This window comes from Pan paniscus, chromosome 8, assembly GCF_029289425.2.
Source record: "Pan paniscus chromosome 8, NHGRI_mPanPan1-v2.0_pri, whole genome shotgun sequence".
Taxonomy (NCBI): domain Eukaryota; kingdom Metazoa; phylum Chordata; class Mammalia; order Primates; family Hominidae; genus Pan; species Pan paniscus.
The window spans coordinates 28,396,176-28,421,180 of NC_073257.2; the positions used below are offsets into that span (position 1 = coordinate 28,396,176).

The following is a 25,005-nucleotide window of genomic DNA, read 5'->3' on the forward strand; positions in this document are numbered from 1 at the left end:
TTTCTTCCTGGCACTGATGCATCTGTTTGCCTGCTCGGTTTCTGATTCCCTCCACTGAGATAACAGCCCTGTGAAGGCAGGTGCTATGTCTGTTGTGTTCACAGCTATTTCTCCTATAACTAGACCCTGAAGCAGCCCTTGGCACACAGTAGGTCCTCCCTACATATTTGTTGAGTGAATGAATACATAAAGGTTTGATTTTTTAAAAAGTCAAATAAATTGGGCACTGTACTTCTCCTTAGGTCAGTGGTTCAAAATGGGATGATGTTGTCCCCCGAGGACATTGGCAATATCTGGAGACAATTTTGGTTGTCACACCTGGGGTAAGGGTGCTACCAGCACCTACTAGGTAGAGGCCAGGGATGCTGCTAAATATCCTGTAATGCCCAGGGTGGCTCCCAGCAATACAGCATGATCTGGTCTAAAATGTTAATAGTGCAGAGATTGAGAAACTCTGCCTTAGGAGAAAGGAAAGAAAGGAAGGAAAGAAAGAAAATAAAGCAAGTAAGGAAGGAAGATGAAAGAAAGAAAAAGAAGGAAGAAAAGAGAGAGAAAGAAAAAGAGAAAGAAAAGAGACACAGAAAAAGAAATGAAAAAATAAAGAAAGGAAAGAAGAAGGAAGGGAAGAAAGGGAGGGAAGGAAAGGGAAGGGAAATGAGGGGAAGGGAAATGAAGGGAAGGGAAGGAAAAGGAAGAAAGGAAGATGGCTTCACAATGACCTTTAAAACAAAACTTTAATTTCCCTCGTTTTTATTTTAAAAACAAAAATAAGATTGACGAGACTACAGAAGCATATTAAATCATAGAAAACATAAAAATCTAGAGATAAAAAATTCTATATTTATAACTAGACTTAAAACAAAACTTTAATTTCCCTCGTTTTTATTTTAAAAACAAAAATAAGATTGACGAGACTATAGAAGCATATTAAATCATAGAAAACATAAAAATCTGGAGATAAAAAAATTCTATATTTATAACTAGACTCAAAGGGATTTGACCCTTTGATTTTTCATGGCACAATAAACCAAATGAGTTTGTTTAGTAGTTAAAATGTGAGCAAGAATGTGTAGACGTGGTAAGAGTTAATTTAGGATTAAAAAAAAAAATTCCTCCCCAAACAATAAGGTTGTAACACAGCAGTATCATTTAAATAGCGCTTTCCAAAATGAAACTCTAATTTTCTTAGCATAAAAGAGATTTTAAACTTTTAAAATGCCCATAGTCGGCCAGGAGCAATGGCTCATGCCTCTAATCCCAGCACTTTGGGAGACTGAAGCACGTGGATCAGTCGAGGCCAGGAGTTTGAGACTAGCCTGGCCAATGTGGCAAAACCCCATCTCTACTAAAAATACAAAAATTAGCTGGGCATGGTGGCCCACGCCTGTAGTACCAGCTACTTGGGAGGCTGAGACAGGAGAATTGCTTGAACCCAGGAGGCAGAGGTTGCAGTGAGTCAAGATCACACTACTGCACTCCAGCCTGGATAACAGAGCAAGACTTCATCTCAGAAAAGCAACAACAACAAAAAAAAGTGCACAAATCAATGGAATGATCCCTGGCTATTGTGGGATGCAGAGCCAACCACAGGAGTGGTGCATAATCTGTAAATCATACTCACGTACCTGGAACTTGGCTGAGGTGCTGTCCTGGTTGGAGCCCATGCTGCAGGACCACTTGACAAGAGGAACCTTCTAGAACAATCTCCCCTTTCCCCTCTAAATTGATTTCTATTTTAACTTCTCTGGACATATATATCTTGGATCATGTTCTCATACTCATCATGCTGCCACTGACTAATAGTTACTGTGCCCAACACTGGGTATATAACAGTGGACTAAGTACATTTTCTGATCTATTCTTAAGGTCTTAGGGACTCAGGATGTTTAAACTGTCTTTACCTGCTGGGAAAAATGACCAGTTCATCTTGTTCAACTCCTCCACATACATTTTATTTGAAATGATTTTTTAAATGGAAACTTTTACATTGAAAAATGTAAAAAAAATTTTTTTAAGTTTAAAATTCAAGTTTTAATTTTTTTTTTGAGGCAGTGTCTCACTCTGTCACCCAGGCTGGAGTGCAGTGGCACAATCTTGGCTCACTGCAACCTCTGTCTCCTGGGTTCAAGGGATTCTTATGCCTCAGCCTCCCAAGTAGCTGGGACCACTGGTGTTCACCACCAAGACCAGCTAATTTTTCTATTTTTAGTAGAGATGGGTTTTTACCATGTAGGCCAGGCTTGTCTCGAACTCCTGGCCTCAAGTAATCCATCTGCCTCAGACTTCCAAAGGGTTAAATTAGAAATCTCTATGAAAAGACTTCCCACTGAGCTTTTGCGAAGTGGCTCCTAGTGAGCAGTGTGTATGTGCTTCTGTGGTTGTTTATTACCTGGAGGAAGGTGTGGGCCCATAATCGTGACCTGACTTTCAGGACTGCGCTTTCTCCTCCTTCGAGTCGTCCCACTGCACAGGAGATTTGTAAACACTCGATATTTGTACAGTTCTGCAAACAGCAGTGGGAACACGTCAGAGTCTTTAAATCATGGTAGAGACTGAACACTGAAGTTAGCTTATTTACATTTCATTTCCTCAAAAGTCATCACCTTATGATAAATTATTAATGTAAATTAAGAACAATATATTGCAACAACCAAGAAAACACAGTTTAATGGTGAGGATGAATGGAACACAAAATGCAACATAAAATTTAAGCTCTTTTCGAACGACTTTAAGAGAATCTTTCTGCAGCAGCAATTTAATTGTTCTGTTTCATTTTCTCAGAACTGGGGAAGGCATTGCTTATAGATATTCACAATACCCAATGCTGGGTTCAGCAAGTCTGGAAGGGGTTGCAGAGGAAGACTCTTGAGCCTATATTATCTCAAAGATCTACAGTTACTGACCGATTGACATACATTTGTTCCATAACGTTCTTCTGTCTAAATTATTTCCTGGTTATAAAGGAGGCTTTTCTGTGACTTTCATTCATTAGGCTATTTTTTAATAGGTTTCTAGAATTGCCCAGCATATAATGAATAACCTTTAATATATGAAATGTATGTTCCTCTAAAGGATTCATTACAATGACATTCTATCTAGCAAATCAGATTTTCTTTCTTTTTTCTTTTCTTTTCTGTTTTTGTTTGTTTGTTTGTTTTGTTTTGTTTTTTTTTTTTGAGACAGAGTTTTGCTCTTCTTGCCCAGGCTGGAGTGCAATGGTGTGATCTCAGTTCACTGCAACCTCTGCTTTCTGGGTTCAAGTGATTCTCTTGCCTCAGCCTCCTGAGTAGCTGGGATTATAGGCACCCGCCATCATGCCTGGCTAATTTTTGTATTTTTAGTAGAGATGGGGTTTCACCATGTTGGCCAGGCTGGTCTCGAACTCCTGACCTCAGGTGATCCACCCGCCTCGGCCTCCCAAGGTGTTGGGATTACAGGCATGAACCACCATGCCTGGCCTCAAATCAGATTTTCTAATCAGATTCCAGCATGGAAATAAATGAACACATCATAATCCATTTTTTGTGTGCCATGCACAGAATGATACTTCTCTAATTGTACTCCCTCATGGGTTTAAATTTATCTTGTGGCCCATGCGTATTCATTTTTCATATCTCAAGCCCTCAACATTGGCCTGTGAGTACTCAATAAAAATCAATGTATTGGATATTATGTGAAGTAGTTGACTGAGACATTTCACTTTAATGAAATTGATATAACACAGAATAATCCAAGGAACATATTATGACAAGAACCTTTTTCGAGAACATTTTTCAAGATCCTCAGAATTCTCTGCAAAGGGGTTAGTAATATATTGTCTGATAAATTGCGGTGAAGTTCATTTCCTACAGGATGCTTCCAAAGGCAGGTGGGTGGACTGTCCTTGGGCTACTAGAGTTGGGTGCTGAGGTGCTGATGTTGTTTGGCTATGTCCCCACCCAAATCTCATCTTGAATTGTAGCTTCCATGACTCCCACATGTTGTGGGAGGGACCTAGTGGGGGATAACTGGATCATGGGGACGGTTTCCCACATAATGTTCTCATGGTAGTGAATAAGTCTCACGAGATCTGATGGCTTTATAAGGGGTTTCCTCTTTCGCTTGGCTCTCATTCTCTGCTTGCCTGCCACCATGTAAGATGTGCCTTCTGCTTTCCACCATGATTGTGAGGACTCCCTAGCCATGTGGAATCATGAGCCCATTAAGCCTCTTTTTCTTTATAAATAACCCAGTCTCGGGTATGTCTTTATCAGCAGCATGAAAATGGACTAATACAGGTACCCACAGCAGGAACAGGAATTCTCAAAACTCTGTGGTTTGTGGCCTTTTCAAGGACTCTCATGTTGACCTGTGCTTCACGGCTGGCATGCTGTGTACCACTAACCCTGCCCTTCAGAGGGAAGAGGGGTGTCAAGGTCAGGAGTTGTAGACTCCCTGCAGATGGGGATCCCAGTTAGCCAGCTCTTCTAGAGGATTCTGGAGAAGACAATGTTTGGAATGAGCCATGAAGGTATGAATGGGAGGTCACCTAGCAGAATGGGAGACCTGGCCTACGATTCTGTTGTACTAGACCAAGGCATGCTCGAGAAAGGGAAGGGCAGGGTATATGAGGGTGAAATGGACAGATGGAAGTAGGATAGCAATGAGAGACAGTCTATATGAAGAGTCTTCCTATGCATGCTAAGGAGTTTAGATTTTATTCAGAAGGCACTGGGGAACCTGTGATGCTTTTATATCCAGGGGATATTGATCAGGTTTGTATTTTAGAGGGATGGGTAATATGAGAGGAAAGAGAAGAGAGAGGGAAGATTGGGGGGCAGGAGGGTGATAGGGGCCCGTTGCAAGAGCCCCTGTTGAGTGATACTGAGGCAGTGGAAATGGAGAGAGGAAGATACATTTTGGAGAAGTTTAGAAAATAGAATAGAGACATGATGACTACACAGAGGTTACATGGAGAATGCTCTTTGGAGAAGAATGGGGTGGATGGGTGGTGGTAACACTGAGACTGGGGATTCTAGAGAGGAGGTACATTTGAGAAGTCATGGAGACAAGGGTTTTGGGTATGCGAGGGACGGGGGTGGCTCTCAGACACCCAGATCATGCCTTTAAGGCTTGAATTCAGTAAGGGAGGGCTGAGATGACAGGAGGCACTTAGGAAGGACTGGAAATATGATCATGCAAAAAAAATTAAATGGATGAGAGAGAAGAGGAGGGGGCTGGGATGGAATCCTGTGGAACAGGGGCATTGAAAGGATGGGCAGAGAGAAATCTTAGATGAGAATTTCTAAGAAGAGACCATCCAAATGGCAGAAAGAGAACCAGGAGGGGATGTTTTCGGGGGAATTTCAGAAATGTCATAGTTTCAAGAAGTGGCCAATAGTATCAAATGCTGGAGAGGCATTAAGAAAGGCAAGATGGCTGGAAGCTGGGCAATGAAAGGGAAGACAGGAAAGTTTGGAGAGGAGGAGATGGAGGTGATAGCTACAGAAACAGCAGGGGCCCACTATGAGAAAGGGAAGGGTATTCTTAGGCAGAGGAGAAATTATTTTTCAGTGCTTTAGATACAAATTTTTCCTGTGCAAATTGGAAATTATGATCCCAACACAGGATGTTGGCATTTTGCACTTTCAAATTCCTCATCAGAAATGGGATTCAGTAAGTTGTTTTTAACTAAACAAAATATGTAGGAGGTCTTATTTCGCTTTTGATTTTAGAATAAACTTTGCATAATCACTTTCTATCCAGAGTTGTTTTGACTCCAGGACATAGGGGGTCATAAGATTTGCAATTTTTGAACCAGTAAGAGAGAAAGAGAGTAATATATGTGTTAACAAAACCAGATATGGAAATCAAGAACTGCCTTGGCCTTCATCTGAGAGTTTCTATGATATTCGGAAGTTTAAAATTATCTTACATCAACATTTAAAGAGAAACAATAGAAGGAAAAAAATGGACCCTGCAACGCAAATACATACAATTTTCAAAAAAAATTTAGTTGTTGATCTCTACTGTCTCAGTGTACTCATGAGACATACCCTGAAGTGGAAATTAAAAAACATACTTGAACTTTGATTTTTTTTTCTTTTGTTTGAGACAGTCTTGCTCCATCTCCCAGGCTAGAGTGCAGTGGTGCCATCTCAGCTCACTGCAAGCTCCGCCTCCCGGGTTCACACCATTCTCCTGCCTCAGCTTCCCGAGTAGCTGGGACTACAGGTGTCCGCCACCAGGCCTGGCTTTTTCCTTTGTATTTTTAGTAGAGATGGGGTTTCACCATGTTAGCCAGGATGGTCTCAAATCTCCTGATCTCGTGATCCACCCGCCTCGGCCTCGCACAGTGCTGGGATTACAAGCATCAGACACTACACCCTGTCTAACTTTGATTTTTCAAATCATTAATACTGCATATGTTTGGACACTGGTTTTTCAGAGGGATTTTTCCCATTGGTACTGCATATTAGAATTCTGTAGATGTCTCTTTTTTATTATACTTTAAATTCTGGGATACATGTACAGAATGCGCAGGTTTGTAACATAGGTATACATGTGCCATGGTGGTTTGCTGCACCTATCAACCTGTCATCTACATTAGATATTTCTCCTAATGCTATCCCTCCCCTATCCCCTCACCCCTGGGCAGGCCCCGGTGTGTGATATTCCCCTCCCTGTGTCCATGTGTTCTCACTGCTCAACTCCCACTTATGAGTGGGAACATGCAGTGTTTGGTTTCTGTTCTCTGTGTTAGTTTGCTGAGAATGATATCAATTGTTTTCTGTTCTATTGTACACCATGGAAGCTTTTTCAAAATGATAACATGCAGAACTTTATTAATTTATCCTAAAAGGAATAGTATATGGATTCCCTACTGTTATGTTTCTTAAACATTACAGTGTCATAAAAATTTACTTGAGGCTGGGTGCGGTGGCTCACACCTATAACCCCAGCACTTTGGGAGGCCAAGGTGGGACGTTCACTTGAGGTCAGGAGTTTGAGACCAGTGTGGCCAATGTGGTGAAACCCCATCTCTTCAAAAAACACAAAAATTAGCCGGGCATGGTGGTGGGCACCTGTAGTTCCAGCTACTCAGGAGACTGAGGTGGGAGGATCACTTGAATCCGGGAGGCGGAGGTTACAGTAAGGTGGAGATTGCACCACCGCACTTCAGCCTGGGCGACAAAGCGAGACTCAAGAAAAAAAAAATTTACTTGAGTTACAGTCTTCCAGTTGCCATAGTTTTTTTTTTTTTTTTGTCTTCAAAAAGTAACTTCAGCTACTTCTATCATAACAAATGCTTCATTTTACTTAAGTTTAACTGATTATTTAAGTGAGATTTGCTCATTATATTTTCCTGTCCATTTCCATAGTTCAAACATTTTCTACTGTCAAGATGAAATAAATGAATGTCAAGGAGTGTTTAAGGCACACCTTTTAAAGCCATTTTAACCATTTTAAAGTGTGCAGTTTGGTGGCATTAAGTACATTCACAATGTTGTACCACCATCACCTCCATCCAACTCCAAAGCTTTTTCATCATCCCAAACTAAAACTCTTGAAAACTCCTGCATCGATGAGACACAGAACTAGGATTTGTTTACATGTCTTTTATCCTAATATCCTCTTTGAGGGCTCTTGGCTGTGACTAAAAAAAGTTATCCAGCTGGGCATGGTGGCTCACACCTGTAATCCCAGCACTTTGGGAGGCTGAGGCAGGTGGATCAGCTGAGGTCAGAAGTTTGAGACCAGCCTGGCCAACATGCTGAAACCCTGTCTTTACAAAAAATTAGCCAGGTGTGGTGGCACGCACCTGTAATCCCAGCTACTCAGGAGGCTGAGGCAGGAGAATCACTTGAACCCAGGAGGTGGAGGTTGCAGTGAGCTGAGACGGCACCATTGCACTCTGGCCTGAGCACCAAGAGTGAAACTCTTGTCTCAAAAAAAAAAAAAAAAAGTTATCCATGTGATGGGTAACACATTTGGGATTTTCAGGAATATGATTCATTTAATATGGCGTTATCCTACTTTATTGGACTGAAATAAATTATTATCAGAGTTTTAAAATATTTTGTCATGCTTTTGTTTTTTAAAAATAGTTAATTCCAGGTAAATACAGGAGTGCAGGAATGGAAAGGAAGTTAATTTAGGACTTCCTCAGCTCCCTGCTTGCCACCCATTTGTTTTCCTTAAAAACTCATGGACCTTCTCTGTATCATCTGATAACTCCGACCGGGATCCCCTGATGAATTGCCCTGAGTTCAGAACTGCAGGAGAGGCAGAGCCTATGGGGGGAGGGGCTGTTCCTCTGGCTCCTTGTACCCTAAGTCTATGGATTACAAAAAATAATGCACTATTCTTTTGGGCTAGTGCCTCTCTGGCATGAAGCCATGGTCTCATGGCTGCCTCAGGGCTGCCCAGATCCACCCCTTGCATCCACCCCTTGCATCATCCTTCCTGAGTCTTGTCTCCTGTATTGGAACTCTGTGTCTGTCCTCCCCACCATGTGTGCACCCACACACTTGCACATATGCACATGCACCCAGGTCCCACAGATGCCACTAAATTGGCTGAGAGAGTAGAAGACTATTTATCCCCAGTGCATTTTCCACTTTAGTTGAAGGGGCAACTGATTGTTAACATTCCCTCCTACTGTCATTACATTTTATCTTTGCAAATCCTTTCTTTCTTTCTTTCTTTCTTTCTTTCTTTCTTTCTTTTTTTTTTTTTTTTATGAAGAAAAGAGGTTTAATTGACTCACAGTTCCATAGGCTGTACAGGAAGCATGACTGCGAGGCCTCAGGAAACTTACAAGCATGGGGAAAGGGTGAAGGAAAAGCAAAAACCTTTTTTGCATGGCAGAGAGGGAGAGAGAAAGCAAAGGGGGAATTGAAAATCCTTTCTTAAACTTTAATTTTTCAGTTATGTAAATCAAGCATATGGATTTCCATTCTACAGATGAGAAAATCAGGGATTCAATTTCTTGAGCACTGATTTCCTTTCTTCAGTGATAGCTACCGTGAATTATTTCAGTTTCATAAATGGCTGGAGCAGTTCTAGTCCCCAAAGCATCCTTGAACATTGTCATAAAAAATGGCTGATTTCATTTATTCATGTCATAGCATTTTATCTTGAATTCAGCAGATCTGGTGGCTAATGAATTTGGTCACTACCAACACTATCTTTTAAACGGCTTGCAATATATCATTGGCTTATAATTGGATTTAGGATTAAGAGCGTGTAGGTTAAGAACACATAGAAGGGCACACCATGGAGCATTTTAGACAATGATTCCAAAAGCTATTAATACTGTCTGTGATGAGTTCACTCACTGTGTCATTCACATGTTTGTTCAACAGATGAGCTGGTATTATGCTACATGTTGAGAAAACAACACTGAGAAAAAAAACATGCCACCTACCCTAATGGGCTGTCAGGACTGCGGACAGGGAAGTAGGGAGGATGCCCCCTTGGGTCAGTGCACCATGGCACCTCGACAAGTCTAGGAGCCATTCAAAGTTTCCGGGATGAACCCAGTCTGGAGAGGGTCAGCAGCATAGGTAGGTTAGGTGTCTAATGGCTTTCAACCCAGCCAGGACTGTGACTGCTGCCCCTGTAGAAAGAACTCTAGCACCCTCCTTGGTTCAGTCTCTTCCAGTTCTACCTCCACCTTCCCTTTTTTTTTTTTTTTTTTTGAGACGGAGTCTCGCTCTATCTCCCAGGCTGGAGTGCAGTGGCGCGATCTCGGCTCACTGCAAGCTCCGCCTCCCGGGTTCACGCCATTCTCCTGCCTCAGCCTCCCGAGGAGCTGGGACTACAGGCACCCACCACCACGCCCGGATAATTTTTTTTGTATTTTTAGTAGAGACGGGGTTTCACCACGCTAACCAGGATGGTCTTGATCTCCTGACCTCGTGATCTGCCCGCCTCGGCCTCCCAACACCTTCCCTTTCTTATTACTCATTTGCCCTGCGGTCTTCTGCCAGGGTCTCTCTCTCTCTCTCTCTCTCTCTCTTTTTTTTTTTTTTTTTTGAGACCAAGTCTCACTGTCTCCCAGGCTGGAGTGCAGTGGCACGATCTCGACTCACTGCAACCTCCACCTCCCTAGTTCAAGCGATTCTCCTGCCTCAGTCTCCTGAGTAGCTGGGATTACAGGCACCTGCCACCACGCCCAGATAATTTTTTTTGTATTTTTAGTAGAGATGGGTTTCACCATGTTGGCCAGGCTGGTGTGGAACTCCTGACCTCAGGTGATCTGCCCACCTCAGCCTCCCAAACTGCCGGGATTATAGGCTGAGCCACCACACCCAGCCAGGTCTCTCTCTTTGGCTTGCTGCTTTGGATGGACAACCCTGGACTTGTCACTGTGGCCTTTGATTCAGTGTCACCACAAATCACTGCATCTTGGCCTGAGCTTCTGAACTGCAGCTATGGGGCAGGAAGTACGTGCTTGGTCTGTGCCCCCCATACCAGACCCAGTGTTCCCAGCCTGTCCCTGCCCCAAGCACGGAATGTTTGTTTTCTTGCTTTATCCTTATTTTATATATCTATTTTAATTTTTATGGTTATGTAATAGGTGTATATATTTATAGGGTCTGTGAGGTATTTTGATATGGGCATACAATGTGTAATGATCACATCAGGGTAAATAAGGTACCAGCACCTCAAGCATTCATTTCTTTGCATTACAAAATGTTCCAATTATGCTGTTTTAGTTATTTTTAAATGTACAATAAATTGTTGACTATAGCCACTCTGTTGTGCTATCAAACAATAGATCTTATTCATTCTATCTAACTATATTTTGTACCTGTTCACCATCCCCACTTCTCTTGTTTGCTTGCTTTTGAGAAGGGTATTAGCTTCTGAGGTGATCTCTGATTACTTCTGCATAGCTGGAGAATGTGCATGCAGCTTCCTACTTTTTATGGACATGGTCTACAGAGCACAGATAAACCCTGACATTCACTTTCAGCCCTTGCCACATGGTCAGGGAAGAGGATGAATATTCACATGAAAACATAAAGCACTAGAAGCTGCCGCAATAGGATGAGTGGGAGAATAGAATCAAAAATGCTGACTCTGACCGGGCATGGTGGCTCATGCCTATACTCCCAGCACTTTGGGAAGATGAGGCAGGCAGATCACTTGAGGTCAGGAGTTCAAGACCAGCCTGGCCAACATAGTGAAACCTTACCTCTACAAAAATGCAAAAATTAGCTGGGCATGGTGGCATGTGCCTGTAGCCCCAGCTACTCGGGAGACTGAGGCAGGAGGATTGCTTGAACCCGAGAAGCAGAGGTTGCAGTGAGCTGAGATTGCACCACTGCACTCCAGCCTGAGTGACAGAGCAAAACTGTGTCTCCAAACAAACAAAAAAAGTGCTGACTCATGAACACTGAAGATAGTATTGCTAAGGGCTAACTAAGCTCAGGCTTGAGCTGCCACAGACCCCAATGCTAAGACTCAGCAGGGGTTTTGGCCCAGGAAACCTGAACACAGCATTCTTTTTTTAAAAATTAGAGGCTGGGTCTTGCTGTGTTGCCCAGGCTGGTCCCAAGCCCTTGGCCTCAAGGGATCCTCCCACCTTGGCCTCCCAAAGTGCTGGGATTACAGGTGTGAGCCACCATACCCAGCCCTGAACACACCATTCTTGCCTCTTCCAGATAAGCAGAAGCTCTGAGATTCTGGGACAGGTGCAGAACTCCAAGGGTCCATGCTCACTTCAAACTACCACAGCCCAGCATCTATGCACGGACTAACAACTGAAAGTGTATGTTCCTGAAATGGATTGAAGGTCACAGTTGATGTTTTCACCATTATTCTCCAAAGTGGCCTCCATGGCAGCTTTAGAAAAGTGAAAAGGTTATATTGCAAGTGCTCCTTAATTCTTACAGAAAAGTTGCTTTTCATTCTCGAGATAAACACTCCCAAACGTTAGGAATATCTGAGCACTGAAGGAGACCAAGAACAATCCTTGAAGTTAAAACTATCTGTATTTGAGGGTTCTATCCAAGCCACTCATTTCCCTCAGTTCTATGCACACTGGGATAACTCACCAGTATTTTTGCAGGGCTCTGTCTGTGGAATTCGACCACATGTACATCCCTCTTCCTGACAAGATGAGGAATAGTAGAGTTTCGCAAAAAGGCGCTGAGCTCAGGGGTGTCCTCTGGGGAGGCAGCAGGCTGCAAAAAGAAAGTGGGAGATACCACATTAAAAACACATGAACAGTTGCTACATTTTCTTTAGCCTTGAACTCTAGGCAATTTTTTTTTCTCAGTGGAATATGATTCACATGAGGATCCAGACCTGTGATTACCAGCAGTGTGTTTAACAGTGACATGACCTGCACGCACAAGGAACAAGCTTTTCCACTCTTCAATGACAGGAATTCACGAAGCATGGGGAATGCATTCCTGGGAAGTTTATCTTGCAAGGAGAAGATATGAAGCAGAAGTCATTTCCCCACAAGGATAGAAAACATGCAAGTGACGTTTCAGACATGAGCCATCCTTCTCTCGTTACTTTCCTCTCATTGTAGAGTGGGGCCAGTTAAACTGAGGAACGTTCTGTATGGGGAGATGAATCCTGAGGTGACAGAGTAGTGAGGTGCCAACCTCATTTGGGGAAACAGCCTGATGTGGTCAAAGACCCAACATCCACATGGCTGAACCCCACGTTCCTGCGCTCCTTTAGGAGAAAATTCTGCCCTGACAAAAACGACTTTTCGAAAGCCTGCTACATGTTCACTGTGCTGCAGTGGAGTCTGTTTTCAGCTCTGAGTTCATTTTGCAAGTGTCCTAGAACTTACTATTTTATCTCAGGTTCCATGCTGGGTCCATCTGCTGGCTGGATAAACATTTTGAGAATTCCAATAAATCACACAGAATATCGCATTAACATTCTTTATTTTAGACCCACTGAATACAAAGACCTAATTTTCTGCTCCCCCCTCCCACCCTTGAGAATTATGATTTCTTTCACACAGTTTCTCTTTGTAGTCACAGGAGCAATAATAGTATGCCCATCTCTGTGGAATGAAGAAAAGAAATTTCTACATTGCCGATGTAGGCTGCATCACAAAAGATGAAATGAGAGTGCCCAGTATGTCATGAAAACCTGGAAAAACCTACTAGACAAACAGAAGGACGGAGTCCAGACTCCCTAGCATGGCACACACAGGTCCTCACATGCTGGCCTTGGCCGGTTTCTCCAGCCTCTTCTCTGACCAAGAACCCAAGGTCCCTCACTCCAGCATGCTAACCTGCTCTTCGCTCCCGACGGCCCCAGGCACACTCGCCAAGCCTCTGATGTTCTGCATGCTTGGTCTGGGGCCCATCTGTGCCTATCCAGCTGTACCTAAACTGCCTGCCAGCTGGTCTGCATTGCCAGATGAGAAAATGGAAAACACAAAGCAGAGAGTCACTTAGAGCCTCCCAGGAAACAGGGAGATGAAGGTAATCTGGAGAGGAAAGCTAAGGCAGGGAGATCAGATGTAGGAGGTAATCTAGGAAAGTGTCGTTTTTATAGAATCCCAAGGAAAAGAAAGCTGCAAAAATAAGAGAGTGACAAAGAATGCCAAATCCTGCAGAGGAGTAAGGAAGGGTGAAGACCTTTATGCACTGAACTTGGCAATTTTGTCATGTCCTCTGTAGGGACATGGATGGAGCTGGAAGCCATTATCCTCAGCAAACTAACATAGGAACAGAAAAACCAAACACTGTATGTTCTCACTTATAAGTGGGAGTTGAACAATGAGAACACATGGACACAGGGAGGGGTACATCACACACTGGGGCCTGTCAGGGTAGGGGGGCGGCAGGGAGGGAGATCATGAGGAAAAATAGCTAATGCATGTTGGGCTTAATACCTAGGTAATGGGTTGACAGGTGCAGTAAACCACCATGGCACATGTTTACCTATGTAATAAACGTGCACATCCTTCACAGGTACCCCGAAACTTAAAATTAAATTTTAAAAGATATTATGGGCCAGGCTTATGCCTGTAATCCCACCACTTTGGGAGGCCGAGTCAGGAGGATCTTGACTTGAGGCCAGGTGTTTGAGACCAGACTGGGCAACATAGTGATACCTCATTGCTAATTTAAAAAAAAATAGCCAATGTGGTGGGACAAGCCTGTAGTCCCAGATACTTGGGAGGCTGAGGCAGGAGGGTCATCTAAGCCCAGGAGTTCAAGACTGCAGTGAGCTACGATCATGCCACTGAATTCTCAGCCTGGGCAACAGAGTGAGGCCCTGCTTCTAAAAAAATAAAAAGAAAAAAAGAACAAAATTACAGATGTCCTTTTATGAGGACAGATTGGTGGAGGTGGAAATTTAACTGCAGTAGCTCAAGAGTGAAAGGATTTTAACAAATGGATAATTATTTAAAAAGATATGAAATTAAATCCTTCTGTTGTTCTTATATTAAATTCCCTACGGCTGAGAGACAAGATGAGCCTTGTCCCTCAAATAAGGCATGAAAACAAATATTGATGTTTGTAGCAACACTGTGTATAATAGAGAAGAAAAACCGTAGCTTAACACTTTGTAGGCATATACAGGTTACTGATTAAATAAGTTATGATCTATTTATACAGAAGACTACTGGACAGGTTTTTAAAATGATGGCATGAAGCTCCATTGGAATTTAGAAAGATACAATATATTAGTAAGGGGAAAAGACAGGTTTACAACAGCAAATGTAGTAAGATTGTATTTTTAATAAAAATGGATGTATCTGATATTGTAGATCTATAAATAGAAATAATCTGGAAGGGCAGTCCTCGAAGTGTTAGAGTAGTGGAGATCCGATGATATTAAGGAAGTTTTGCTTATTTCTTTTTAGGTATGATAATAATGTTGTAGATTTTAAAAGGGTCTCCTTATGTATTTTTCATTTTTATAGACACGGTCTCACTCTGTCGGTCAGGCTGGAGCACAGTGGGTACAATCGCAGCTCATTACAGCAGAGTGATCCTCCTGCTTTAGCCTCCCAAATAGCTAGGACTACAGGCACATCCTGCTGCACCTGCTGAATTTCATTTTTGTAAAGACAGCATCTTGCTATGTTGCCAAGGCTGGTCCTGAATGCCTGGGCTCAAGTGATCCTCCTGCCTCAGCCTCGCAAAACATTGAGATTACAGGTGTAAGTCACTGTGCCTGGCCAAGTCTCCTTATCCGTTGGCTATGTGTGTGTGTATATATATATATATATATATATGTAAAATGTTTATGGATGTGGAAAAATAAGTTAATGCATAAATAAATGGAAAAATAACAGTAAGCAGGTGGTAACACTTATTTAAAATGCTCTTCTTTATGTTTTTACATGTTGCTTGATATATTCTTATGATAGCATTTAGTGTTCTTAACATAAAAATCATGAACAATGTACAAAAATGTAAAATTGTAAAAAAAGTAAATGAGAAATGAAAAAGTAGGGATAGCAAGCACAGCTTGGCTATAAATGGAAGGGGAAAGAGGTCCGTTCTTGGAAGAGAATACAGAGTCAAATTACTGCACTTACTGTTTGTTTTGAAGATGGGAGAAATTTAACAAAGTTTATAGAACCCAAGGAATGTCCAAGGAGAGAGGAAGAAGTTGAAGATACGGGAAATGGAGATACTTGATGTACCAAAGTTAATTCATGGAGCTGGAGGAATAATCCTCCTTTCTCTGGAAGTGTTAGAAAGCAATTGAGGATGGAAGAGAGATGATTAGGGGCGTGTGGAAGGGTGGGGTGGTGTATTAGTCCATTCACACACCCCTATAAAGAACTGTCTAAGACTGGGTAATTTATAAAGGAAAGAGGTTTAATTGACTCACAGTTCTCCCTGGCTGGGGAGGCCTCAGGAAACTTACAATCATGGCAGAAGGTGAAGGGGAAGCAAGGTACCTTCTTCACAAGGTGGCAGGAGGGAGAATGAACAGGAGAGGAACTACCAGACACTTATAAAAACATCAAATCTCGTGAGAACTCACTCACTATCACGAGAACAGCATGGCTGAAACCACCCCCGTGATCCAATTACCTCCACCTGGTCTCTCTCTTGACACATGCGGATTATGGGGATTATAATTCAAGATGAGATTTGTGTGGGGGCACAAAGCCTAACCCTATCAGGTGGGGAGGGGTTTGGGATGGGGAAATGGATCATTCCTAATAGTAATGATAGAGCTATTGCGTAGGAAGGACAGAGAGAGTGGTGAAGGTTTAGACAAGGCAATGAGGAGGGTGCTATCATCACAATGGCAGATGCCCCTGCGAAGTCAGCGGCTCCGTGAACGTGCGCCCCGACATCAATCTGTCATGGCGCCATCAGGCTATGGGGTAGAGAAGCCAGGCTGTGGGACTGTGCATGACTGAGATTTTCAGGGCAGGGGCTTGGAAGGATATTAGAAACAGGAGGTTATGGGGGCTTGTAAAAGCGTGTTTCAAGTAACTCATCATGGAGTCCAGGCTTGGCAGGAAAGAAGGTATGGCCAGAGGAAGTCCTGAGAGTGGGATGGGGTAACTGTGTCAGAGAAAGCATTTATACCAGGGAAGAAAAATTTTCTTGAAGAGAACAAGTGAGACCATCATAAAAACAGGAGATTGAATTGGAGGAGAAAGGAAAGTTGAGTCGAATGTCTTGGAGGCAGGGTAGCTTGAGGTGTTGTTGACCAGTGGCAGAAACCCTGGGAGGTGGAGTGCATGGACCGGAGGGTAGGCCTTGGATAGCCCAGCACTGTGGGAGCTGGGACATCCCAGAACCATGGCAGAGCCTGGCACAATGAGGAGGAAGGGAAGCCCCACAGTTGATCGAGGATGCTCTTATGGTTTGGATATTTGTCCTCCCAAATCTCACGTCGAGTTTTAATTCCCAATGTGGGAGGTGGGGCCTGGTGGGAGATGCTGGGTACACGGGGGTGGATCCCTCATGAATGGCTTGGGCCATCCCATTGGTGCTAAGTGAGCTTCCACTCTGAGTTCATATGAGATCTAGTTGTTTAAAAGTGTGTGGCACTCCCTGCCCACCCACCCTCTCTCTCTTGGTTCTGCTTTCACCATGTGAAGTGCCCGCTCCCCACTCTGTCTTCTGCTATGAGTAAAAGCTCCTTCAGGCCCCCCAGAAGCCAAGCAGTTGCCAGCTCCATGCTTCTTGTACAGCCTGCAGAACCGTGAGCCAATTAAACCTCTTTTCTTTGTGAATTACCCAGTGTTATGTATTTCTAGCCAGGCAAGAATGGCCTAATACAGATGCCCAGTGATGGAGGATCTGATAGAACAGTTTTGATGGTATCAGATAAAAAGTGAGCTTAGACAGAAAATTAAGAATTGTGGAAATCACTAGCTAAAATTCTCTCATATGTTTTCTATCATATAGTATGCGGGTGTACATGTAGATTTTGCTTTGAGATGAATCATGTAAATTTTTTTATAGGTCATTGACAATTATGTTACAGAGGTTAACTCTGTGGTTAACCAAGCTACAGAGAAGAGGCACTATAAAAAACGAGGGACTGACTCTTTATTCCCAAGATGTAGCCTATTATTATTATTATTATTATTAGCAGTAAGCAGTAATAGTAGTGGTGGTGCTAAAACAATAGCCCAAACAGCCAGGTGCGGTGGCTCACGCTGGTAATCCCAGCACTTTGGGAGACCAAGGCAGGCAGATCACTTGAGGCCAGGAGTTCGAGACCAGCCTGGCCAACATGGCAAAACCCCATTTCTACCAAAAATACAAAAATTAGCCGGGCTGGTGGTGGTGCACACCTGTAATCCCAGCTACTCAGGATGCTGAGGCAGGAGAGGTGCTTGAACCTGGGAGGCAGAGGCTGCCATGAGCCGAGATAGTGCCACTCTAGCAGCCTGGGTGACAGAGTGAGGCTGTCTCCAAAAAAAACAAAACAAAAACAAAAATCAATACCCCAAAGAAAACTTTAACTTCCGGTGTGGTTTCATCAGATGTATCTTGTGTACAAATAAAGAACATGTCCTATTGGGGTAAATTGTCATTCACAAACATTTTAAGTGGTCTCTCAATAAAACACAGGGCTTACTTTGAGCTACAGAATGACAGTGTCACGTGGCAGGGGTTGATGGAACACATCTCTTTCTTTTGTGACATGGTTTTACAAATAGAGGAATGCCACTCTTAAACACCATAGTCAAAAGATCTCCAAATAGCTTGCAAACCAGCTTTCTGAAATGACATTCCAGAAATTATTTAAAAACAAAACAAAACAAAAAGGAAGAAGCTACCCAAGAAATCTAAACAACAGTTAAAGCCCATTTTCTACATGAACATTTGGAGCCTCTTTCACAATTGACAGTGAACCTACAGGCCATGGTTTTCCACTGAGGGTGGAGGACGCTGGCCTCTTAGCATCCATGATAGGCAGACAGTTCCCAGGACAATTCGTTAAGTGCTAGGAGAAGCTGGTGGTCACCACTAAAGTGTCTTCTGCAGAACAAATGAAAATGACTTCTTTCTGCAATGAGGAAATAATTGTTGGTAAACATGTTTCTTTCTACAGCTGCTACTCAGAATTTTGCCCAACAGGAATTTTCTATTTTCATTATTCTTTACCAAACTCTTCACTGTGTCATAGGTTTAAATTTATGGATTAAAGGGATACTGTGCAGCCAGGATGTGCAGTACAGTCGGAAATGTGGCATTTGAAAAAAGGAGTTGGGTGAAATTAGATGAAGGGCCCTGTGAACCCAAACAAAAGCAATGCACACTATCTTTTTCTTGTTTGTAATTTGTTTTTGGATTTCAGGTATTCCTAGCACACAAGAAACAACAGACAACTCTCATGTACTTTGCCTATAATTAAACCGAAGTGGAGACAAGCCCTGGGGGGCAGTCCACCATGTAATTTTCTTTAAGACATGAATGTTGAGGATTTGTAGGGAAAGAAAACCCCCACTTTTTTAACCTCCTGAAAAGTTTATGCAAAGCACAACTAAAAGAATCAACTCACTCCACTGGTGATGTTGATGCTTTCTTAGTATTTGAACATGGTGTTTTTACATTCCAAAATATATGTGCAAACCTGAAGACCATCTCAAAGAGAAGGTAAAAATCTCAGACTGTGTAATTCTTTTTGATGGTCAAGAATCGGATCTTCAGGCACTCTTAAAAAGGCAAATACAATTCTTCTATCACAAGTAGCATTCCCATAAGAAAGAGGAAGCATACCTAGGACAGACTGACCAGGTCCAGGGGCAAGCCATAGATGTCACTAGTACGTCACAATTGGAGAGGAAGTAAATTAAAATTGACTACTGTTTTCCTGATCAGACCTTCTAAAATAATAAACAGCTAAGTTCTTTTTTGTTTTGTTTCGTTTTGTTCTGTTTTTTCTGGGAGGAGAGTTTATAGAAGACAGCTGAGTATTGAAGGAGCAAGTAACAGCCATCAAATAATGCTTCAGCTAGGACATAAATTACGGTTCCTGTGGTCAAGGCTGTCAAAATGATTCCACAAAGAAATCAGGAGTTAATGGTAAAGATATACTAAATAATCTTCTTCCTTTCATGTCCTGATTTTTTTTTTTTTTTTTTTTTGAGACAGAGTCTTGCTCTGTTACTCAGACTGGAGTGTAGTGACGTGATCTCAGCTCTCTGCAACCTCTGCCTCCCGGGTTCAAGCGATTCTCCTGCCTCAGCCTCCTGAGTAGCTGGGATTGCAGGCACCCACCACCACGCCCAGCTAATTTTTGTACTTTTAGCAGAGATGGGGTTTTGCCGTGGTTGCCAGGCTGGTCTTGAACTCCTGACTTCAAGTGATCCTCCTGCCTTGGCCTCCCAAAGTGCTGGGATTACAGGCATGAGCCACTGTGCCTAGCCATATGTCTTGATTTTTAAGGGTATGTGTGTGTGTGCGCACGCGTGAGTGAGAGACAGAGGGAAAGAGAACAAGAACTGTTGTGCTAGGAAGTAACGAGCGCCTGCATTCTGAATTAAGGAAAACCAGTACACGAAGGCAGTTAGGAAGAAGAAAGTACCCTTAAGGATAAGACAAAACTATGCAAATTTGCCAAGCCACTGTCTGCGGGCCCACTCATTCTAAAACATAACTCTAAAACTCTCATCCCTAATGAACGGATGGTTTCTGTGTCTCCGCTTTCCATGTTTGTACTATCTGGTTGTAATTTGGACTTCCCATGGGACTGGTCTGGTTCAGGAGACATTCTCGGCGGCAACCTCCAGCTTTCCACGGCTCTCACAGCAGTTTTTACAAACAGCATCGGCTTTCTCTCATGTGAAGCCCTTCTTAGTCTATAGAGTCTTTCAGGCCACTTTTATCTCGGGATTATTTTCCTGAACTTGGGCCCCAAATGGTGTTCCATAGTCTTAACATAGGTTATATGTGGGCATCTTATCGGTCTTCCTCTCCTAGGTACGGTTTCACATCTAAGCCTTTTCCCTCTGCATCTCACACTTAGCTGTCTATGACAAAATCTTGCCAATTAAAGAAAAATCCTAGGCCGGGCATGGTGGCTCATGCCTGTAATCCCAGCACTTTGGGAGGTCGAGGTGGGTGAATTGCCTGAGCTCAGGAGTTTGACACCAACCTTGGCAACATGGTGAAACCGCATCTCTACAAATAAATACAAAAATCAGCAAGGTGGGTGGTACATTCCTGTAGTCCCAGCTACTTGGGAGACTGAAATGGGAGGATTGCTTGAGCCTGGGAGACAAGTTGTTGCAGTGAGCAGAGATAGTGCCACTGCACTCCAGCCCATGCAACAGAGTGAGACCTTGTCTTAAAAAAAGAAAAAAAAAAGAGGCCAGGTACAGTGGCTCACTCCTGTAATCCCAGCACTCTGGGAGGCTGAGGAGTGCTGGGATTACAGGAGTGAGCCACTGCACCCGGCCTCTGAGGAGGGCGGATCACCTGCGGTCAAGGGTTCGAGACCAGCCTGGCCAACATGGTGAAAATCCATCTCTACTAACAATACAAAAACTATCCAGGTGTGGTGGCAGTGCCAATCCTAGCTACTCAGGAGGTTGAGGCAGGAGAATGACCTGAACCCAGGGGTCAAAGGTTGCAGTGAGCTGAGATTTCACCACTGAACTCTAGACTGACTGACAGAGTAAGACCCCATCACAAAGAAAAAAAAAAAATAGAAAAAGAAAAATCCTTTACTCATTATGAAATTTTTGGCTCCTCAATAGGTTTTACTTTTTCAACCTCATCTTATCTAAAGATAACAGTCTGTGTGCAGGACTCTCCAAATCCTAGGATAAAGCCCATCAAATAAGAAAATTGATAGTTTGAAATAATTATTGTACTGGCTTTAGATTAGTTGAGAAATACTTTACTCAACTCTAGAATTTTATTCCAAGAAGGATCTGGAAAAAAATTAGCTCTAATGGATTGCTGTGGATGCTGCAGACAGTTGAGCATTTGAAAATGTTGTAGATGGTACGATGTGAATAAGGTGCCAGGTTAAAATCCCCTATCTCTGACCTAGACCCTGAAGCCTGGAGGGAGACCCTTCCCGGGCATCTGCTTATGCCCCTAAACTTACAGAAAACACAACTGAACCTGATGAAGCAGAAACTATCACCGGAGAAACAGAAACTCAAAGGCAGAGACATTTTCATTGGGAGGCAAAAGAGAAAGTGGGAAGGGACATCCTCAAGGCACTTCCATGCCCCTAGGCTGACCTCAGTTGGGCCCTGGGGACAATTCACAGGGGAAACACCAGTTGTGCAGCTCACCCAGCCTTTCCTGATCTCCTACAGCCCCCAGCCTGTTGCCTACCCTTGATTCCACCTTCCCTCACACCCTAAGGCTTAAAAGTGTCAACAAACCAAGCTGAGTGAATCCCATAAACCCTGATATGAGGCAAGTATTTATTTATTTATTTGTTTAGAGGCAGGATGTCATGCTGTTGCCCAAGCTGGAGTACAGTAGTGTGATCATAGCTCACTGCAGCCTCCAACTTCTGGGTTCAAGTAATTCTCCTTTCTCAGTCTCCTGAGCAGTTGGGACTCCAGGGACTACAGGCATGTGTCATCATGCCTGGCTAATTTATTTTTATTTTTTGTAGAAATGGGGTCTTGCTATGTTGTCCAGGCTGCTCTCAAACTCCTGGCCTCAAGTGATCCTCCCACTTCAGCTTCCCAAAGAGTTGGGATCATAGGCACGAGCCATGCTCCTGGTCCAAGACAAATATTCAGAATAAGAACTCACTGACTTCTAGAAGCATTTGTGTGTGTCTGCCCCCGCCCCACCCCAATTTAGTTGCTAATGCTCTGTGTTTGGGCAACAAGTGAGATGGTTGTGGATGAGAACTTTTCACCACTGTTTTTTAAAGCAGCCACAGGTTACAGGATGATCCCAGTGGTAGCTTACAAAAGCAGTCAATGTCTCCTCCTGAAACTTTGGGGGCATTAGGGTAGCTTGCTGAGATAACCAAACTGTAACCAGTTTCTACTGTGATAAAAAAAAACCTGAACCTTGTTTGGGTCTTATCAGATGCTGAGACTTATGTGAGAAGACTTTCAGGGTTATGTTGTATTTGGAGTGCATATCCAGGTTATAGACCGGTTGTATTTCAGAAGGTTTTAGGCTAGATGTTTGGCATTCAGAATGCATTTCTCTTTAGAAATGATGTTTTAAATGGTGTTTCAGTTCTCAAGCCAGTCCGCAAAAACCCAACTTAATCCTCAATAGGGCTTTGATGCCGTCAAAGTATGTATTTGTAAGAAAAATAACAGTGTCCAGGACTGCTGCCATAAGAGTAATTTAAAAAATAGAAGAAAATCCGTTTGTTAAGTACATTACATTCAGCACATTACATTAGGTGGCAATCGATTTAATTGAGAAAAATTAGGAAGTATGTGGGAACTTGCAGGGATTCTCAGGGCATATTTGGGAAGTTGTGAAGGCTTTAGAGTTAGTGGCAATGGATCCCTGGAGTGTGTGACCTCTAAAATGCTTCTTAGGAAGTCTGGCTTATTTTTCACAAGTTTTCCTAGAGATCTGTGGGGATCAGGGAGAGGTAACGAAGAAGAGAGCATTTTTCCAGTGGGAAGTGGGCAACTTAAGAACACATAAGGAAAGGGGACGTTGACTACAAAGTGTATCTGAACACGAGGGAAAGGGATTTTGCTGAAAGAAAATCAATGGAATGATTAAAGAGGAAAATGTAGGAAGGAAATGGCCAATCCCTCAGCTTTAGAAAGCTGGGGAGAGAGCGCCTCTCTTACAGGCCCACGGTGGCCTGGGACATTTTGGGGGCTAGTCCAGTGGGGACTGGAGCATCCTCAGAAAGGGTGAAGAACTTGTAGACATGAACTACTCACAGATGCAGCTGTTTTATGAGGCACTTACTACCTAGATCACTCTTCTTATAAAGAAACTGTAGAACCAAATAATCAGGAATTGAACCTTAGTTCACTTCCCCGGTGAGTAAGATTGGATACTGGAATTGAATTCTTGCCTTGACAAATGTTATTTCTGCTGCCTCCCTGTTCCTTTTAGTAAGCCCATCCTCTGTCTGCTTCTTACTAAAAATAAAACTAACTATACAATTTTTTTAAAGAGATGAAGTCTTGCTATGTTGCCCAGGCTGACGTCAAACTCCTGGCCTTACGTGATCCTCCCACCTCAGCCTTCTGAGTAGCTACAAGCATCGCTGTGCCTGGCTATGGCACAGTTTTGTTTTTTTAACAGCAATTGATTTTCATGCTAATTTGAATTTAAAATGGTTATTAAAATTAAAAATTTCTCAGATCTATTCTGTTGGAGACAACAACAGATAAGAGATTATTTGTTTTTCACTAAAGTCTAAGTCATATCAAGAAAAGATGATGTTTGCATTCTCTAGGAAAAATTAAATTGCCATGTAAGTTAATAGCAACTTCACCAAAAAATTATTTAGCATCATAAGAGGAGAATAATTTCCAGTACTCTCAATTATTTATAGCCACTAATATAAACTCTCTTGATTATCTGTTTTTTAATATCTATTAATAAAAGCTCCTTTAGACTCTCTGGAGCATTTATTAAGTATAGGTGACAGTACTTTGAGAACCTGAAAGTAATAACATTTCAACTTCTCTATGAATTTAGAATTTCAAAAATTCACAAATTGCTATGATTAGTTATTTAAGGGAGATATTATTTTATATTGTATTTAAATCTTATATTCAATTTCCACAGATTGAAAGTTTTAAGACAATGAACATAATTGAATTGCATTTTTAAAAGTATTAGCCTCAGACAGAATTTTACTCCAAGCACATACATTAAAGAATAAGTGGGGGCGGGGCACAGTGGCTCACGCCTGTAATCCCAGCACTTTGGGAGGCTGAGATGGGCGGATCACCTGAGGTCAGGAGTTCGAGACCAGCCTGGCTAACATGGTGAAACCCCGTTTCTACTAAAAATACAAAAAATTAGTCAGACGTGGTGGTACACGCCTGTAATCCCAGCTACTTGGGAGGCTGAGGCAGGAGAATTGCTTGAACACAGGAAGTGGAGGTTGCAGTGAGCCGAGATGGCGCCATTGCACTCCAGCTTGGGCAACAATAGCGAAACTCCATCTCAAAAAAAAAAAAAAAAAAAAAAAAGAGAATAAGTGGGGAGTAGGGAACACCAGGTGCTTAGTATATACTATGGCTTGGTTTGCAAGAATCTGTCAACATTTAAGACAAGTCATCTATTAATACTATCGTAGTCACAGTATGCCACAAAAAAAACAAATAACTCACAACCAACATGGTGTACATTAAACCAGTTACATAATATATACAAACATATATAAATAGTGTCAGATATAAACTAAACATTACACTCAAAAAGAGTTAGAGGTCTCTGCAGAATCATGTGCTCAAAGAATCTATGACTGAAAGTACATGTTAAATGCAATGTAGGATATGTAAAAGTGTTAATTATTTAAATGTTATACATTTGCATTTGCAGATGTTATTTTATAATAAGCTACTGTCCTTAAAGAATTTAAAATCATCTCAATGAAGAGCAAAGAGGAAATGAGAAAAAA

The 25,005-nt window shown here is 42.5% G+C and overlaps 1 protein-coding gene across 2 annotated transcripts in view; it reads right to left on the reverse strand.

The window, feature by feature from the left end:
- The window catches only part of ITGA8 (integrin subunit alpha 8), a 209,391-nt gene that overhangs the window by 32,395 nt on the left and 151,991 nt on the right, over positions 1-25,005 (reverse strand). For both annotated transcript variants that reach the window (XM_003831184.5, XM_063607282.1), the window contains exons 26-27: positions 12,048-12,176; positions 2,390-2,503 (exon numbers count right to left, since the gene is read on the reverse strand). In XM_003831184.5, coding sequence (XP_003831232.3) covers positions 2,390-2,503; positions 12,048-12,176 — 243 coding nt within the window. The remainder of the gene's footprint in view (positions 1-2,389; positions 2,504-12,047; positions 12,177-25,005) is intronic.